Below are 15,192 nucleotides of genomic sequence, written 5' to 3'. Positions count from 1 at the left end.
ATGGTCAAGAAGGCTCTACCAAAATACAACTGTCAAAAAAGACTGTTAAACGACGTATTATCACTATCAAAACCTAAGGGTGACTCTGAAAATGACGCAAATATAATATTGAAAATAGAAATTTTTTTATAAAGGATTATCAATTATTATCCCTGATCTTAAAGACGTTTTTTTAATAAAAATGGAGATGTGAAAAATGAATAAGACTTTTTTAAGTCGTCAAATTTACCACACAATAATACCGTTCAATGAAAATATCAGATTTTCATGTAATCAAAGAATTCCGAAAACCTTTTTCGAGTGGAAGATTTTTTGCAGAGATTCGAAAAATAAAATTTTTGAGAGAGAGAGTATCGGGAAAGGTGTAAAGATTTTTTTGTCAGGAATTTCCGAAGCCGAAGCCTTTCGTTTGACTGTAAAGGGCATTTATCCAAGATCGCCCTCTATCTCCGGCTTATATGTTTCGAGAACCATTTATGTACATCTTTTAATAGGGAACAGCTTTCACGTGATTAATGAATATTGAGTTTAATATAAGAGATATGAGAAGATTAATTACAAATTTTGTACATCGTACAAAGTGTAATGTATAGTATGTAACTCCTCAACTTGACTTCCACTAAGAGTTTATATAATTTCTTGATGAGTTAGGACATCATCTTTTCTGTGATAGTTCATGTAATTTGTAATGCAAACATAAATTTAAAAATTTGAATTGGAATAAATATTTCTACAAAAACAAATTGTTACAAAAAAGAGATAGCCATATTCCAGCCATATTTCTGAGAAACGTATAATCTTTATAGATAGTAGGTTTGAAATCATTTGAAAATGAGACATTAATGATATCTGCGTATTTTTCATGCCATAATGGCTTTATTTAACCTTCAACTGATATGGCTGGGTTCATTTGGACCCCAACAGAAGCTAATTTTTACAATGTGAACAGGGCGATAGACCGAGCTGGTTGTCCGACCGTGTATTCTTCAAGGTTATCATAATATATGTGCCGTTAATCGGTGGTCTGTCTAGGTTGAAGCTCGTGGCTGTGATGTGCTTTTAGCGTCCAATTTGACCCTGCCATACCAGTAGTGTGATTATTTTGGAATTTTCTTGTGTGCAAAAATGGCACCAACCAGCAGAGAAAAAAAAAGCCCTGATAGGTGAATCACAACAACCGGATAACGATATGGGAAAGAGATTGGAGGTTGATACTGACTTTTCTGATATTGAGAGAGAGAGCATAGTGATCACGAAATCGGGGCAAGAAGGCAGTGATAACGAACTGGAAGAGACGGTTTGATATTAGTGAGCAGAGTGAAGGCTCTAGAAAGACAATCAAATTATTAATAATAGTCAAGAAATGCTCCTGTACCCAGTCGCACCCATTTACCTGGGTTGAGAGGAGAATCTTTCGTTAAGCAACCTGCGCAATAGTAGCTTGGAAATGTTTCCTCAATGATTGAATATTGAAGAAGCTACACAATGAAACAAATACTCGTATTACAGATATGGCCGCCAATTATAATCTTTTAAGTCTTTCCTGCCAATTTACAGTCATGCTTATAAATAAGATCTATGTGCAATTTTTGGACTTTTATATTTAGCTGACAGAAAAAACTGATTGTGATATTTTTAGAGCAATAATTTCCTTCTAGTTTCTTCTCACGGCTTTCCCTTTCGAGGATAGATCTAATAGAGAAGAGAGAATCGATAATGGGGACCCTTTGGTACATATTTCTGGTGTTTATAGATTATTCATTGACAATTTCAAATCAAACTACAGTTGTGGATAATACTTAAGTTTGATGAAATTCTCATTGAAATTCGTCGGCGCTGTAAAGTTCGTATGTATCTTAAAAATAAATCAGATGAGTACTTTCGGCGTACTGAGATTAATATGGCCAGTTGCCAATACCAACAGAAATGTTAAAGGGGACAATTTGTTCACTTATCAATTGATAACTGAACTTGAAAGCTAAGTATTAATTTACGTTGGTACTATAAAAAAATAAGAGGAAATTGTCCTCTGAGTTTCTTCCTCATAAAAGCAGGTCTGTTAATTCATCTGTCTTTGGTCTTACCAGTAATGAAACACTTGTCGTATGTGTCTAATAATAATAGGGCGGTTATATTTATGTCCTCAATACATACCATGACTACACTAGAAAAGAAGCCAGATACCAGAGTGATGTTGATGCCTGTATAAACTAGAGATTAAAACAGGAACATAGACACAAGCAATATAGTTCAGTTTAATGGATATAGCAGGTGTAGATGTTAATATTATTTTCAACTGCATGGCAGGAAAGAAAACAATGGATGAAAGAAACTTTTTAACAATGTTAGGAAGGCCATTGATACAAGAAGACTTTTTTTGTGCAGTTCGTTATTATTTCACCCATTACTCTGGTACTTTTTGTTATAATACTTTTTGTTGCAATATTGTTTATTTTTTTATAAACTGTAAAAAATCTGATATATTCTGTTTTTCTTTTTCTATTAAGAATATCAAACATATATTAGTCCATCAACTGTTATCACAGGGTCCAAATGACCCTGCCATACCACGAATGTTACAATTTTCTGCTACACTTGAACTAATAAGTTGACGTTACTCGAAGGGATATGCTTTGCATATGGAATCGTTAGAAATACACATGGTCGCAGTAGAAGGTGAGTCACAAATAATGATACTTTCCATGAGAACGACAACTATATCAATACAAGCACTCCAAAGAGATTGTTATTGCTACATTGTCAAAACAGATATACGACGTGGATTTAAGATGCAGATGAAAAATAAATTGATGAATATCGTCACTAGCCTTCCTTAAGAATTCATTATTTTTTTATCAGAAATTACGAATTTTTATAATGACTCATAGTTATAAATAAAGATTCAATATGAGCTACTTAATTCACGTTTTCATTCGGAGTTACTTTTCGCAGGAGACAGTTTTCTATTTTGGCCACTATCATCTTTGGTACTCAATACTGTTCAGGAGAATACGAATTATATCAAAACCAAAAAATGAACAATGTATACATCATGTTTCATACAGATTTCAACCCGAAGGATCTATTATAACCTCTTTTCAGTTTCAAAGCGCACGTTGCAAAATGAAGAAACAAGTATTGTTCTCAAAATTCACATTGAACAATATGAACCATTTTGAATTCATTTCCAAAAATTATTGATTAATGTCGAAACTCAAGTTGATGGGAAACTTCGAGTATTATGGCGAATAATATCATGCACTTATTGATGAAAAATACTCTATTCCTGTTCTGTTATAGTTATTTAATTTAATTATACGACTGGCGGGTGAAAAATATTTATGTTCATATCAAACAATACAATATAAAGTGGTAATTTGTTGAATATGAATATGAATGTTTTATACTTGAATTCTTGTAATCTTCAAATTCTTTTTCATAATTTTCTGATTTAACCGCTACAATAAGTTTTAAGATTATTCGTTTTGAAGATTATACGTTGAGTTCAAACCACCAAACACAATATTTTCTTATACCATTCATTCAAAAAACGAAAGGAAGATAATGAGATTTTCTCTGTTGAGAAATGAATTTCCTCTCCGTGGAGTTTTCATTATTTTTCGTCAGACAAACGATTTTCATCACGAATAATTTCTAAATTGAAGTTATATGAGGAAAATAGTATTTTTTGTGCGTATACCGCAATTGTTTATTATTTAACATGGAGAGAACTATAAAAAATGTAGACTCGGTTTATCGTACCGGAAACTAATTTGAGTTCAATGCACAAGTTTCAATCTATACAATATTCACACATTGGTAGGTTCTTTTATAGCGATATTGATTGTACTATCCAAATCCAACATATTGCGGATTATACTGACTTTTTGAAGTGCTGATCTTCTCCGCGATCTTTCCCTTATCTATTGTAGAGGAAATTTGAGAGATTTGACCAATATTTTAAAACTTCATTCAAATTTAGAGCCAATAAAATAAAATAAAACGTCGATGTGGTCATTGATCACATGGAGCGACGAATCACCAGTATATAACTGTTCCGTTTGGCACAGAGAATGTTAAACGTGTTTTGTCTTTGCACAGAATTTTTTTCCAATTTAAGTATTTTTGTGAATGTTGTCGTGTTTATTGAGGTATGTATTATTATATTATTGTATTACCAGATTACTTTTTCTCTACGATCAGAGGGTTTTATAAGCCATAAACTCAGTGTGAAATTGATTTGAGTGTGAGAGCTGCGTCAAGGTGGATGCGGGAGATATATTTAGTGATTTTTGCAGTACCTACATACATGATGCCTTTTCGAAACAACTACGCTGAGAAAGAAAATCAAAACAGCAGAAATGTAAGAAGTAATAGATGAAAATGGAAGAAGCAATTCTATTAAAGAAATTCCAAATACCGTACAGACAGAAGAATATTCAGACAAATGGGATACATATAAATTTGTAGAAAAAAAGTATTGCAGTTATTCACAATAAGCTTCTCATTAATTTTCTATTACTATGTAGTATAAGGCCTTTTGGTATGACCTGAAAAGAAGCAATGCCATTTGCATTCTAATCTGAGACAGTTAATTAAAAAAAATTCCGAACAGCTGGAGACCGAATAACTCTGCTCGAAAAGATTGATTTCAGGGTCAGAAGATGCGAAACAAAAAATAACGAAAATCATTAGATCTATGAAGAGAAATTAATAATATATTTGGTAACAGCGTAGTCGTATGCATTCCTATATTCTTATAACCATGGATAAAAATGGTATTCCATATTTCATATTTTAACTTCGTGTATTGTGGATGATGGTGTGAATTGACCATCTTCTCCTTATCTTATTCCACTCATTTTTGATAGAATTTAAATCTACTGATCACATTGAAATATTTACATTCCAGTGTAGACGACGGTAGTCCACAGCCTACGGAAGTTGTCGGTATGAAGAGAGAATAAAAGTCAAATGCGACGATAGGGCTAATATATGATGGATTTCTGTGTCTTAAGCGGTTTAAAAGATCTCTTCCTTTTTGTTAGTGATAGACTATAAATACTATTCATTTAATTTGTCACGAATGAAACCGGAAAATTTTTCTGACCAATATTATATTGTTATTCATTTGATTTTAAATCATTGTGAGGTTGTGTATCATGGAGTACCAGCATGGGAGTATCTAAAGTAAGTTCAAAATTGGGTAAGATAAATTAATGAAACTATGGTTGAAGATGAAAATGATTTCTTCTTTCCCAAAAATAATTGGTGGATGAATTTGACCTGAAAACAGAATTATGCACAAATTTGCCTACTAAATCAAGGTATTGCAAAAATGAATCATCGATTATTTAGTCCCTATGAACTAGAATTTATTATGTATCATATAAAAAGCAGCTTAACTTCTCCAAATTCCCCCTAATATTAAACATTTAAAGTCAAAACCTAGTCAAAATAAATAAACACTATATACAATATTAGTACCATTGGTTTTCTCAGTATCTTTTCAAAGAGGTGTCACTTTCCATTCAAAATTATTTATTTCAATGATCTTGCAAGATTTCCTTTAACGAATTCGTCTCCATTTATTACTAGAAAGAAACTTGAAATCTAATACTTAGTTTTCAAAGTCCTAGTTTATGTATGTATGTATGTATGTATGTATGTATGTATGTATGTATGTAAACCTTTCCGTTCTAAATAAACGAAAATTATTAATAGTGAACGTTTAAAATAAGCAAGTATGTGTAAAAATGAAAATCACCCGTGAGAGCTTGTTTCGTTTGATTTTTTATATTTTAGAAAGAACCACAACGCATAGATTCAGTTCACGTGACAAGTGGTAATGAAGCATTATTCAAGAATACTGTTTATAATTGATTTACATAATTTCGTCATGTTCGTACATTCGTCAGTGATGATTGTCGGCCAAAATTGAGTGTCATTTCGAGGAACATCGATGCTGTACATAATATGATAAAACAAGATCGGCATGTGATCTACAGACATAGAGCATATAGAGGGGTCTCTCAGGATAGAGCAGATGCAATACAAACATTTAGGTGTGAAAAAATATCTGTCACATGGATTCCGCAGGCCAGCTCTCCTAGAGCATGTTAAAATACTTAATATTTGAAGGAGAAAAACATCAAATTAATCTCTCATTGTTTGTACTATCACCTCACGGATTTGAAGACTTCCAAAATCTTCTTTCTACGATATCAGTTTCAGAGTGGAAAAGATATATGTAATTTAAGCTCATGTAAAAACGTATAAACGTCACGGGTGATTATTTTAAAAGCAATAAAACATTTTGTTTCGAACTTGTTCGTATCTGTTTTTTTTTTGTGAAATCTGCAGGTCAAAAATTAACCTATTCATGACAATATATTCTGTCAATTTTTTATTTCTTTTGATACAAGCGATACCATAAGAGACTCATTTTGTGAGCAAAATATGTTATTTTGTCTGTGTGTCAAAGTTTCACGTAATAGTTTTCCATCCATTTTTTGATTTAAACTAGGTCTAGCCTTCATTATTCATTTAGGAATTCCTGCTCTCATAAAAAATTCATGAAAATGTCATATTATCAACAGCGTCTTTTCATGGATATGAAAATATGGTTTGACTCAGTATGCGAAGTTCCAATTCCGTAAATCTTTCCTCCTACCCGACCAGATCACAGGATAATTAAATATTATTGGTCTAGACTCTGTTAGAGGTTTCGCTTACGATAATCCCAAACAATTTGATCGCATTTTACGGTGAAATAAAGTTTTTGAATGAACTTCTATCGGATATCGGATAAGTTCATTTCCAGGACGCATCAAGATATGGAAACTCGCTGGTGCGAAAGGGAAAATGAACCGTAGCGCATTCTTTTCGTTCACTAGCACAACTAATACGCTCATAGATTTGACGGTAGGTAATACTAATGGCTATAATGTCCAGCGAATCACTCAACAGCATTGACATTTGATACAATATAGTGGATGCGTAGTTGATCGAGGCGGATACCTACCCTAACAATTTTTTCTTCTCATTGTAACACGTGTTCAGTCGTAGAGAATTGTTTTTGTTTTATTCACCTACAGAGTTATTACGATACCTATAATGGGTGTAGACGTACTCTTGAGTGCTCCATTAGGCCAGACATCATTGACCCCATCTACCTTTATTCCATTGAATCCCTATTAGAGTATATGGACGAAAGAGACTCAGGTAAGTTTAATGTAAACCTCTAAACTTCCACACATGTATACTGAAATTTATTTATTTTATGTTGCAGAAACTGCACTTGTGCCTTAGCCCTCAACTTCTAAGGCGGTAGATAAAATACCTTCCGGTAGGACGGTAAAAATTGACCATTATACAGAAATATTTCTTCTTCCTTCAACTTTTCATTTCTTAAGCCTCCATATATATTTATCTTGATAAATCGTCCTGATTTTAGATCTGAAGACATTTGACTCAGCAGATAAAGTAGCCTGCAAATTCTACACGAAAAGCACTAAAGTGGCACCTTCTTCAACTAATAAAATAATTAACCCAGATCGCTTTAAGCACCTATTCAAAAACAAACTACTATTTCGTTCTATGAAATAATTCGCCAATACACAAACACCCTAGCCCTTGAATTACCAGATTTCTTTCAACATAAATATCTTCCCTTGGACAATCCATATTTCCATCATCAACGTCAACATGAACTCCTTTGAAAAAGAAGAAACAAACAGTTCTGTAATAACACAATCGTTCCGTACTCTTACGGAAGAAAGCTTCAAAGAATACCATATTCTGTACACGGTCGCATCCAAAACACCTAATGGCCTAGGAGCGGCGGTAGTAGAACACAAAATACACATATTTAAACTATCTTCACATAATAGCGTCCATACTGGAGAGTTCTATACCATATTACAGGCATTAATCATCGCTAGAAGAAATCAATACAATATAACAGCCTCCATGAGCTCAATACAAACCTTTGAACAACTTTTTCTTAAACACCCTATAGGAATCCTTATTAAAACCACCTCATCCACCAGGCAAACGTATCAATCATTTGCAATCATTTGGATACCATTACACACAGGCATCCTAAGAAACGAAAAAGCAAACAAATGTACCAAAGAAGCAGCAAATAAGGAAGCAACAATTTTACGGGAAGTGATTGCAAACGACTATAAAGGGACAATCAAAACAAAAGTTCAGTACAAGTGGCAAAGTGAGTGGAACACATCGCAGTCGATATTAAAATCTCTAAAACCATCTGTCCAACCATGGAAAAAGTCTTAAAAATCGTATGGACCAAATAAAAATCGATCGTTTAAGGCTAAGACACACTAAAGTGATAGATACACTCATATTTATTTAACCGAGAAAACCCACCAATATGTGAAGCTTGTAACGTTAATATAAACTGGAAACTCTTATTGCTGAACTATCAAAAGTACAAAAACGAAAGACTAACTCACAATTTCCAAACACCATAATTTCTCTACCTAATAATAAGTGTAATACCACAAACTCAATCAAATATCTTAAAAATACTCAACTGTATCATAAATTGTGAACAACTGACATATCGCTAATAACCTTTGCAGTTGATGCGACAATAAATATAAAAAAAAATTTCTCGAATTTACCCAATACTATGAACAAATTATCCGCATTTTTACTACGTTCTTCAAATAAGAGGTGGAGAAGAGTGGGAGCCTTGTTAAGAAAAAACACCTGGAAGCTCCTTACTGATTGTCTCATTTTCATAAACTTGATGTTGCTGAAAGAGATTTTGTCCAATAATACAAAATATATGAATTCTAAGTAATTTAATTGGCATTGTGAATGTTACAGAGCGTTGTTTCGTATATGTTACATATTAAGATTTCTCTTGATATATCAACATAGAGAAGCATAAGTATTTCAAAAGTAATCCAAATGGATAGTAGCGAAAGCTTCATGCAAATATCTTTTTTCGGTCTTAAGACATCTTAATAAATGTGTAACCGACCAGAATTTTCTCTAAACGTCTAGAAAGCTTAGTCACAACGGAAATTAAGAATCTATTTACGGTTCAAACGTTCTCATAATAATATTATTATTGTCGTTATCATTAACAATGAGAGCAAATCATCAAATGAACCATGTAACGAAATTAACAATCAACTTATAGATAGATACGTAATTAGTGGCACCCTAGGTGCTCCAAAGGTTGTCCAAATGACCAGAATAGCGAACCTTGAATGGTAGTGGATATCACAAAAAAGCTAATGTTCTCACAGTGTAACGTTTCAGAAGTTTTAAAATAGAATTTCGGAAAAAGCTGGAACAGTTCAACCTAAACCTTCCAAAACTAGATAAAAAAAACTTAAGGATAAGGTCATACAATTGAGAAAAATATATATCACATACTTTTCGTACTTTGAAAATTTGCCTTTAAGATTTAGGCTCACAGAAACCTTAGTTGTAATTTCGGTCAATTTTTGTTGGTGTACAATATTTGTTTGAGGCAGTTAACAACCTGTCTTAAACTGAAGTCATTTGTCTAATAATGCAGATCATTGATCCCGTCGAATGTGATGCCTCCAGAAAGCCCAATAAGCACAATTAGAAATCACTTGATATGAAGTAAAAGAGGAGAATATATAAGCAGATAGGAACAATACTGCGACTGCTAATTTATTTAGCATCGATCTCTCAGGTAAACGATAACGATTCAAGTATTATACCCTCGTTACGAGTAAATGTGACAAGATACTCCAATAGAGGAGATTCAGTTGATGAAGGGTTTGAATTGTGTAGTGATTTATCCCTTCTTACATGATAAGCTCTTTTTCTAAACCCTTCATCGGCTTTATGATTGATTAACACTATCTTATGTTACGACATAATTGAGTGTTAATGCAAATTTGCATATCCTACTAAATATTAATCTACTATGTATTGTATGTATATCAGTTTATATATTTTAATATATGTAATCAATGTAATAAAAGTGTTTCTTTCATCTTGCGAGAAATAACAATATAGTGTAGTTGATTACTCTTTCCGTGTGGAATGATCAATTTAAAATGAAAATGAATCAGTTAAAGTCGAGAGATTCTCTTGTACTTCAAAAAAGGGACCGTTGAAATATGCACTGGTACTGTAACCTTTGTGGAAAGATATATGACCAGAAAAATTATATTAAAAGATTCTTCTTTATCATGACATCAAGCCGTACCACATGTCAATGATAATTCGATTTTTTTGCTTAATTTAAACTGTCTAATTTCTCGTCCAAACCGTCAAATTTGGTTGATACATAAACCCAACAGTTTATTATATCATAAATCTCCTTGAAATATAATCCTATATATAATCCTATTTCCTTATTAATCCAAATATTGAGCACCACATCACCTCAAATCAAACCAGATCTCTAGCACAATTTGATTTCTTTCTCTGCGCATTTAATACGGAGGAAGCCAGTGGTTCACGGTTTTCCTTTCTTGAATTGTTACACGGAAGCCTCAAAGCATGATGACTTGGATGTTGTGTAACACAAAAGACATTAGATCGTATAAAATCTTTTTCTGAAGTTTCTATACTAATGAAATAATCAAAACAACATTACGCATAGCCATATGTATAGATTTCTTATCAGCTCCTAATTCTATCAAACACCAAATATCCTTTAGTCAAGACATATGAACTGCTGAAGATCCAAAAAACTTTTATCATAAAATATATACAGGTATGTCGCTGGATCATTAGTAATAAATATGTCTTATCTAACCTGACAAAATCATTGAATTGAGTTAGTTCGGCTCTGCTTCATATTCAAAGAACAGTTTCATCCAATTTACAAGTTTTGGTTTATACAGGCGGAATAAGATTGTCATTCGGAAATTACGTATTGATCACGTCGATTCGAACATGGTTATCTAATATCATCATATTCTCCGCCAAATTCCCAATAAAACATATTTTTACTGATTGCCCACACTACGCTACGATATGTCGCTAGCTTTGTAACACACACAAGAAAGATATTTTAAATTCTGCATATGAAGTTTCTGGAGGGTAAACAGCTTATTTACAAAATTCAATCATATCTAGTCATCACTGAAATGTGAATTGTGTCTTATGTTTCCCTCAACCAAACTGTTTCTACTATCTTTATGTGGAGAAAACTAATATTAAGTACTAATGGCCGTAACGATCAAGTGCGCGTTAAATAGAGATAGAAAAAAACTTACTGGGACAAATTTAGCACAATTCAAATTCTGTCTTATCATAATATGTTGAAAAGGAAACTTTATACGACACAGCAAAACACAATCCTTCCATACATTTTTTCAGTCATTAATTCATTTGGGGCTCAATGTATTCTTAATCAACGGCGATACTACTATTCTTCATTTTCAATAATCAAATGAATTTTAACATACACCTCGTATATTGACTCCAATCCAGAGTACACTCTAAATATAAATTTGTCTTTAATAATATATAGTTATGAGCGTGTATTTTATGTAATCAGCTTTTACTTACCACGAGAGTGTTTCCCAAAGCTCCCATAATCATCAGAAAACAATACATCACAATGAGCGTCGAATATGCAGGCTCATCGATACCTTTATTCGTAAGGTATCTTTCCATTAATTTAGAATCTATATAATCGCTTTCATTGGATGTGTCGGTTGAAAACGTGTAATTTACATCGGTGACCAAATAGTTTTCCTCCATATTTCTTTGTTCTATAGATCGGTTATTCCTTTTATTTAGCTTGAATCATATCTGAACGTATTGTTTTCTTTCAGTAGTCTTCAAGTTTCATCCATATCTAATCTGGAAAAAAAATTAATTTCAGAAAAATTAGAAATCAATTGAAAACAACAAGCAGTTGAAATTTAAATTATTGTGCCTTATTCATCAATGTTTTAATTTCACACATAGGGTATAATTCTAATTATTCGAACCCAAAACACTGAAAAAGAATGAAACTTGCATTATAACCGGCATTTCGTACGCCCGCTGCCGCTGATATTATTTCTCAGTCTACCTTGTCAGGAGGTAATTATCGTTCTTTATACGAATGTACGAACTAGTTTCCGTACATTTGGAGAGAACTTTTAGATAACTAGTCTGGACGTGAGAATACCTGCTTATTATAATTTCGACGAGCAAAACAACTACCTGTAGTGTCACAGTTCTTCTGGTGAAAATGAAGCGTATTGTATACAACAATATCTAACAAAGAAATGAGTTTATGTGCTTTTAGAGCTAGAACTATAACTAGAATGGTAAGAATTTGTGAGAAATGTGTTTGAATCAAATATTTCATGAGTCACTAGCAATTTAGTACAAAAAATTTAGTGGCAACTGAATTCCAAGTGTCATCAATTCATGCACTGAGCTTGCCCAACAACAGGTTAACGAAGAAACCATTGACGGACTGGTGACAGTTTTTAATAACGACCTTGCAAAATTGTACGAGACAATTATCGAGAACTTTTCGAGATATCTAGTGTTGAAATGAGAGCGAGCAAAAGATAAACAAGCGTTACATGCTTGTTCCTTTGTAGTGGAGTTAGGTTGCAGTTTGGGCAGAACCGTCAATAAATATTTGTATAAAACCTTGAAATTTTCGAAAGCCGTGCTTGATCGAATCGTGATATTGGCAAATACACAATAATTATTTGCGTACTTACCAAGTAAACGAGCTTTGCAAATTTCGATAGAAAACTCGGCGCTCATACGACGTTTACAATGTAGAAGTACGCGAGCACGAACATTTGGCTTAAAATCTTAACAAATAAATGAGTGGTGTGGCAATCAATATGGAAAGTAGTCGTCAGGAAATTTCTTAGTTACTTCAGCGACTTCACCGTTGCGATGAGCTTCGCTCATACACTTAAATTAAAAGAAAACATAAACAAAACGTCTATTCGCTTCTGTAGGTCTTGGGGCCTATGAATGGTTGCTGTATAATCCAATAATTTGTGCATTTGGTCAGAGCGCCTCTACAAGTATAGACAAGTGTGTATTTAACAAGTGTAAGAATAATCATGATGCTTTTGACTCTGGCCAATTTTTACCGGCCACGAAAGAAAAACCAGCGAGTGCGTAATAAGTGTATGGGTAGCCCACTCACATGACATACACAAGTACACGAGTCGTTTGAGCCCAGCTTAAGACAAGGCGCAAATTGGGACACGTATAGCACGAGTTTGGTGACACAGCACAGCACGTAATTTTGTAATCTACAAGATTGAATGCATTGACGCAAATTGACGACGCAGCGCGACCTGACACGACACGCGTGAGCTTACAGACGTGTCCCGTTGTAGTTCAGACACAGTTTGCTGTGCCATACGTCTGGGTCATTAGCAAGTCTTTCCTTAATTTTTTCACGAAAAAATAAAAGAAGTAAAGTTAATAGAAAGCTTCACGATACAAAAAATGGTGATTATATGTAAACGAAACTGAAGAATCGGATTTGGAGTGATGTTGTAAATGATTTACATTTAAAATATGTGTTGACGGATCATCTCTTCTACTTCAACTAGTTTCGATTCATTCGGAAATAATTAACACAATCAGTATCACTCATTTTGGTTGTAATTGTCTCCTGTGTTTTCTCTTCGATAGAATAACTTTATTAGGTGATTTCAATTTTTTTCTCATCAAGGAATAAAACAACATTTCCTCCTCAGCATCATCCAGTTCTGATTTAGAAGTTTAATAACAACAATTGTTTAGTTTGATTCACTCGTGTCTCAATATGCGGATCACCACCCAGCACGTGTAACATGTACGAGTCGCGCCTGTCTTGTCACACTACATCACACATGCTATACGTGTCGCAATTTGCCCATTGCCTAAGCGTTAATGAGTTGATTTTGAAAACGTTTATTCAAAACTAATGGTACTTGTCAGAAGAAATAGCCGTCTTATCAATTTTTTAAAATTGTACTGAATGTGAATATTGCAGGAAACTTCATTTAATCTCCGAAAAAGATATGTCCTGTAAAAAACACCGGAGTGAAAAAAAAAAGGATATGAAACAAATAGGAATTATGAATTAAAATTATTATTAATCCGAAGACACTCATAGATCTCCATGTAATCCATAAAACTCTTCTCAACCGTTAGTAACTCAGTCAAAATTGATGTGAGAATTAATATCAGAATTTATGCCAGAGATGACGTCAGAAATGATGTCAGAAATGATGTCAGAAATGATGTCAGAAATTATGTCAGAAATGATGTCAGAAATGATGTCAGAAATGATGTCAGAAATGATGTCAGAAATGATGTCAGAAATGTTGTCAGAAATGTTGTCAGAAATGATGTCAGAAATGATCAAAACGTGTTAAAAACTCTACAGAACAATTCTCCCAATTGAACAAAGCAAGCAATGTCGATTCGACCTAAATACGTCACATTCTCAGTTGAAACAGAGAAAAAATTTTCAAGAAGAAACTCCCAACGGAGCCAAAAAAGTTGTTTAGGAACCTCGAATAGGGTCGCTCTACGGATCATGAAAGTGAAAAGTGTCTTCGGGCGACACGCGAGTAGATAGTGCCCAGTGATCAGAGAAAAATTTCATTTTGTGTCAGTTGAAATTTATCCAAGTTAGGTTGATTAATTTTTTTGTAATGGTTCCTCATTTTCCAGATTTAACAGTAAAAGCAGGAAGTGACATTTTAATAAGTACTTTCACAAGATTTTTTTAAGAATTTCTAGTTATTAAACAAATAAACAATTTGTCAATACAAAATTTTCACTTTCAAGCCCAAATAATTACGATTTTGTAAATTTTGATTGTATTTCTATTGTTGGTCAAAGTTCATATCTCTGTTTCAATATACTGTTTTATTTTAATTAGCGAGGTTCAGTTGCGATGATAGAGATATAGTTTCACTATTTACTCTCCCGGACTTTCCTTCGGCCTAGCTGCACTTACTTTAGAAGGGAAAGCTGCTCAGTTACAAAGACGGAGAAATCTCACTTGGAGCACAGAGTACCTCGTCCAGACCTTTATAAGCCTAGGCAAACCTTAACGTCTTAGTGGGGTGTGTAGTAAGTAACACTTTAACGATTCTTCTTCCCCTCGGGCCAACGGCACACTTTTCTTCTATTAATTGGTAACAGATAACTGTCTTAGCCTTGTGCTGGTCGGCACTAATGACGCCTTCC

General features: G+C 33.5%; 1 protein-coding gene across 1 annotated transcript in view; it reads right to left on the bottom strand.

Moving 5' to 3' along the window:
* The window catches only part of LOC130891014 (neuropeptide F receptor), a 131,069-nt gene that overhangs the window by 43,694 nt on the left and 72,183 nt on the right, over positions 1-15,192 (bottom strand). Inside the window, exon 2 of the mRNA XM_057795476.1 lies at positions 11,542-11,838. Coding sequence (XP_057651459.1) covers positions 11,542-11,736 — 195 coding nt within the window. The 5' untranslated portion in view covers positions 11,737-11,838. The remainder of the gene's footprint in view (positions 1-11,541; positions 11,839-15,192) is intronic.

This window comes from Diorhabda carinulata, chromosome 3, assembly GCF_026250575.1.
Source record: "Diorhabda carinulata isolate Delta chromosome 3, icDioCari1.1, whole genome shotgun sequence".
Taxonomy (NCBI): Eukaryota; Metazoa; Arthropoda; class Insecta; order Coleoptera; family Chrysomelidae; genus Diorhabda; species Diorhabda carinulata.
The sequence above is the reverse complement of the archived record's forward strand: the minus strand, read 5'-3'. Positions and strand labels throughout refer to the sequence as shown.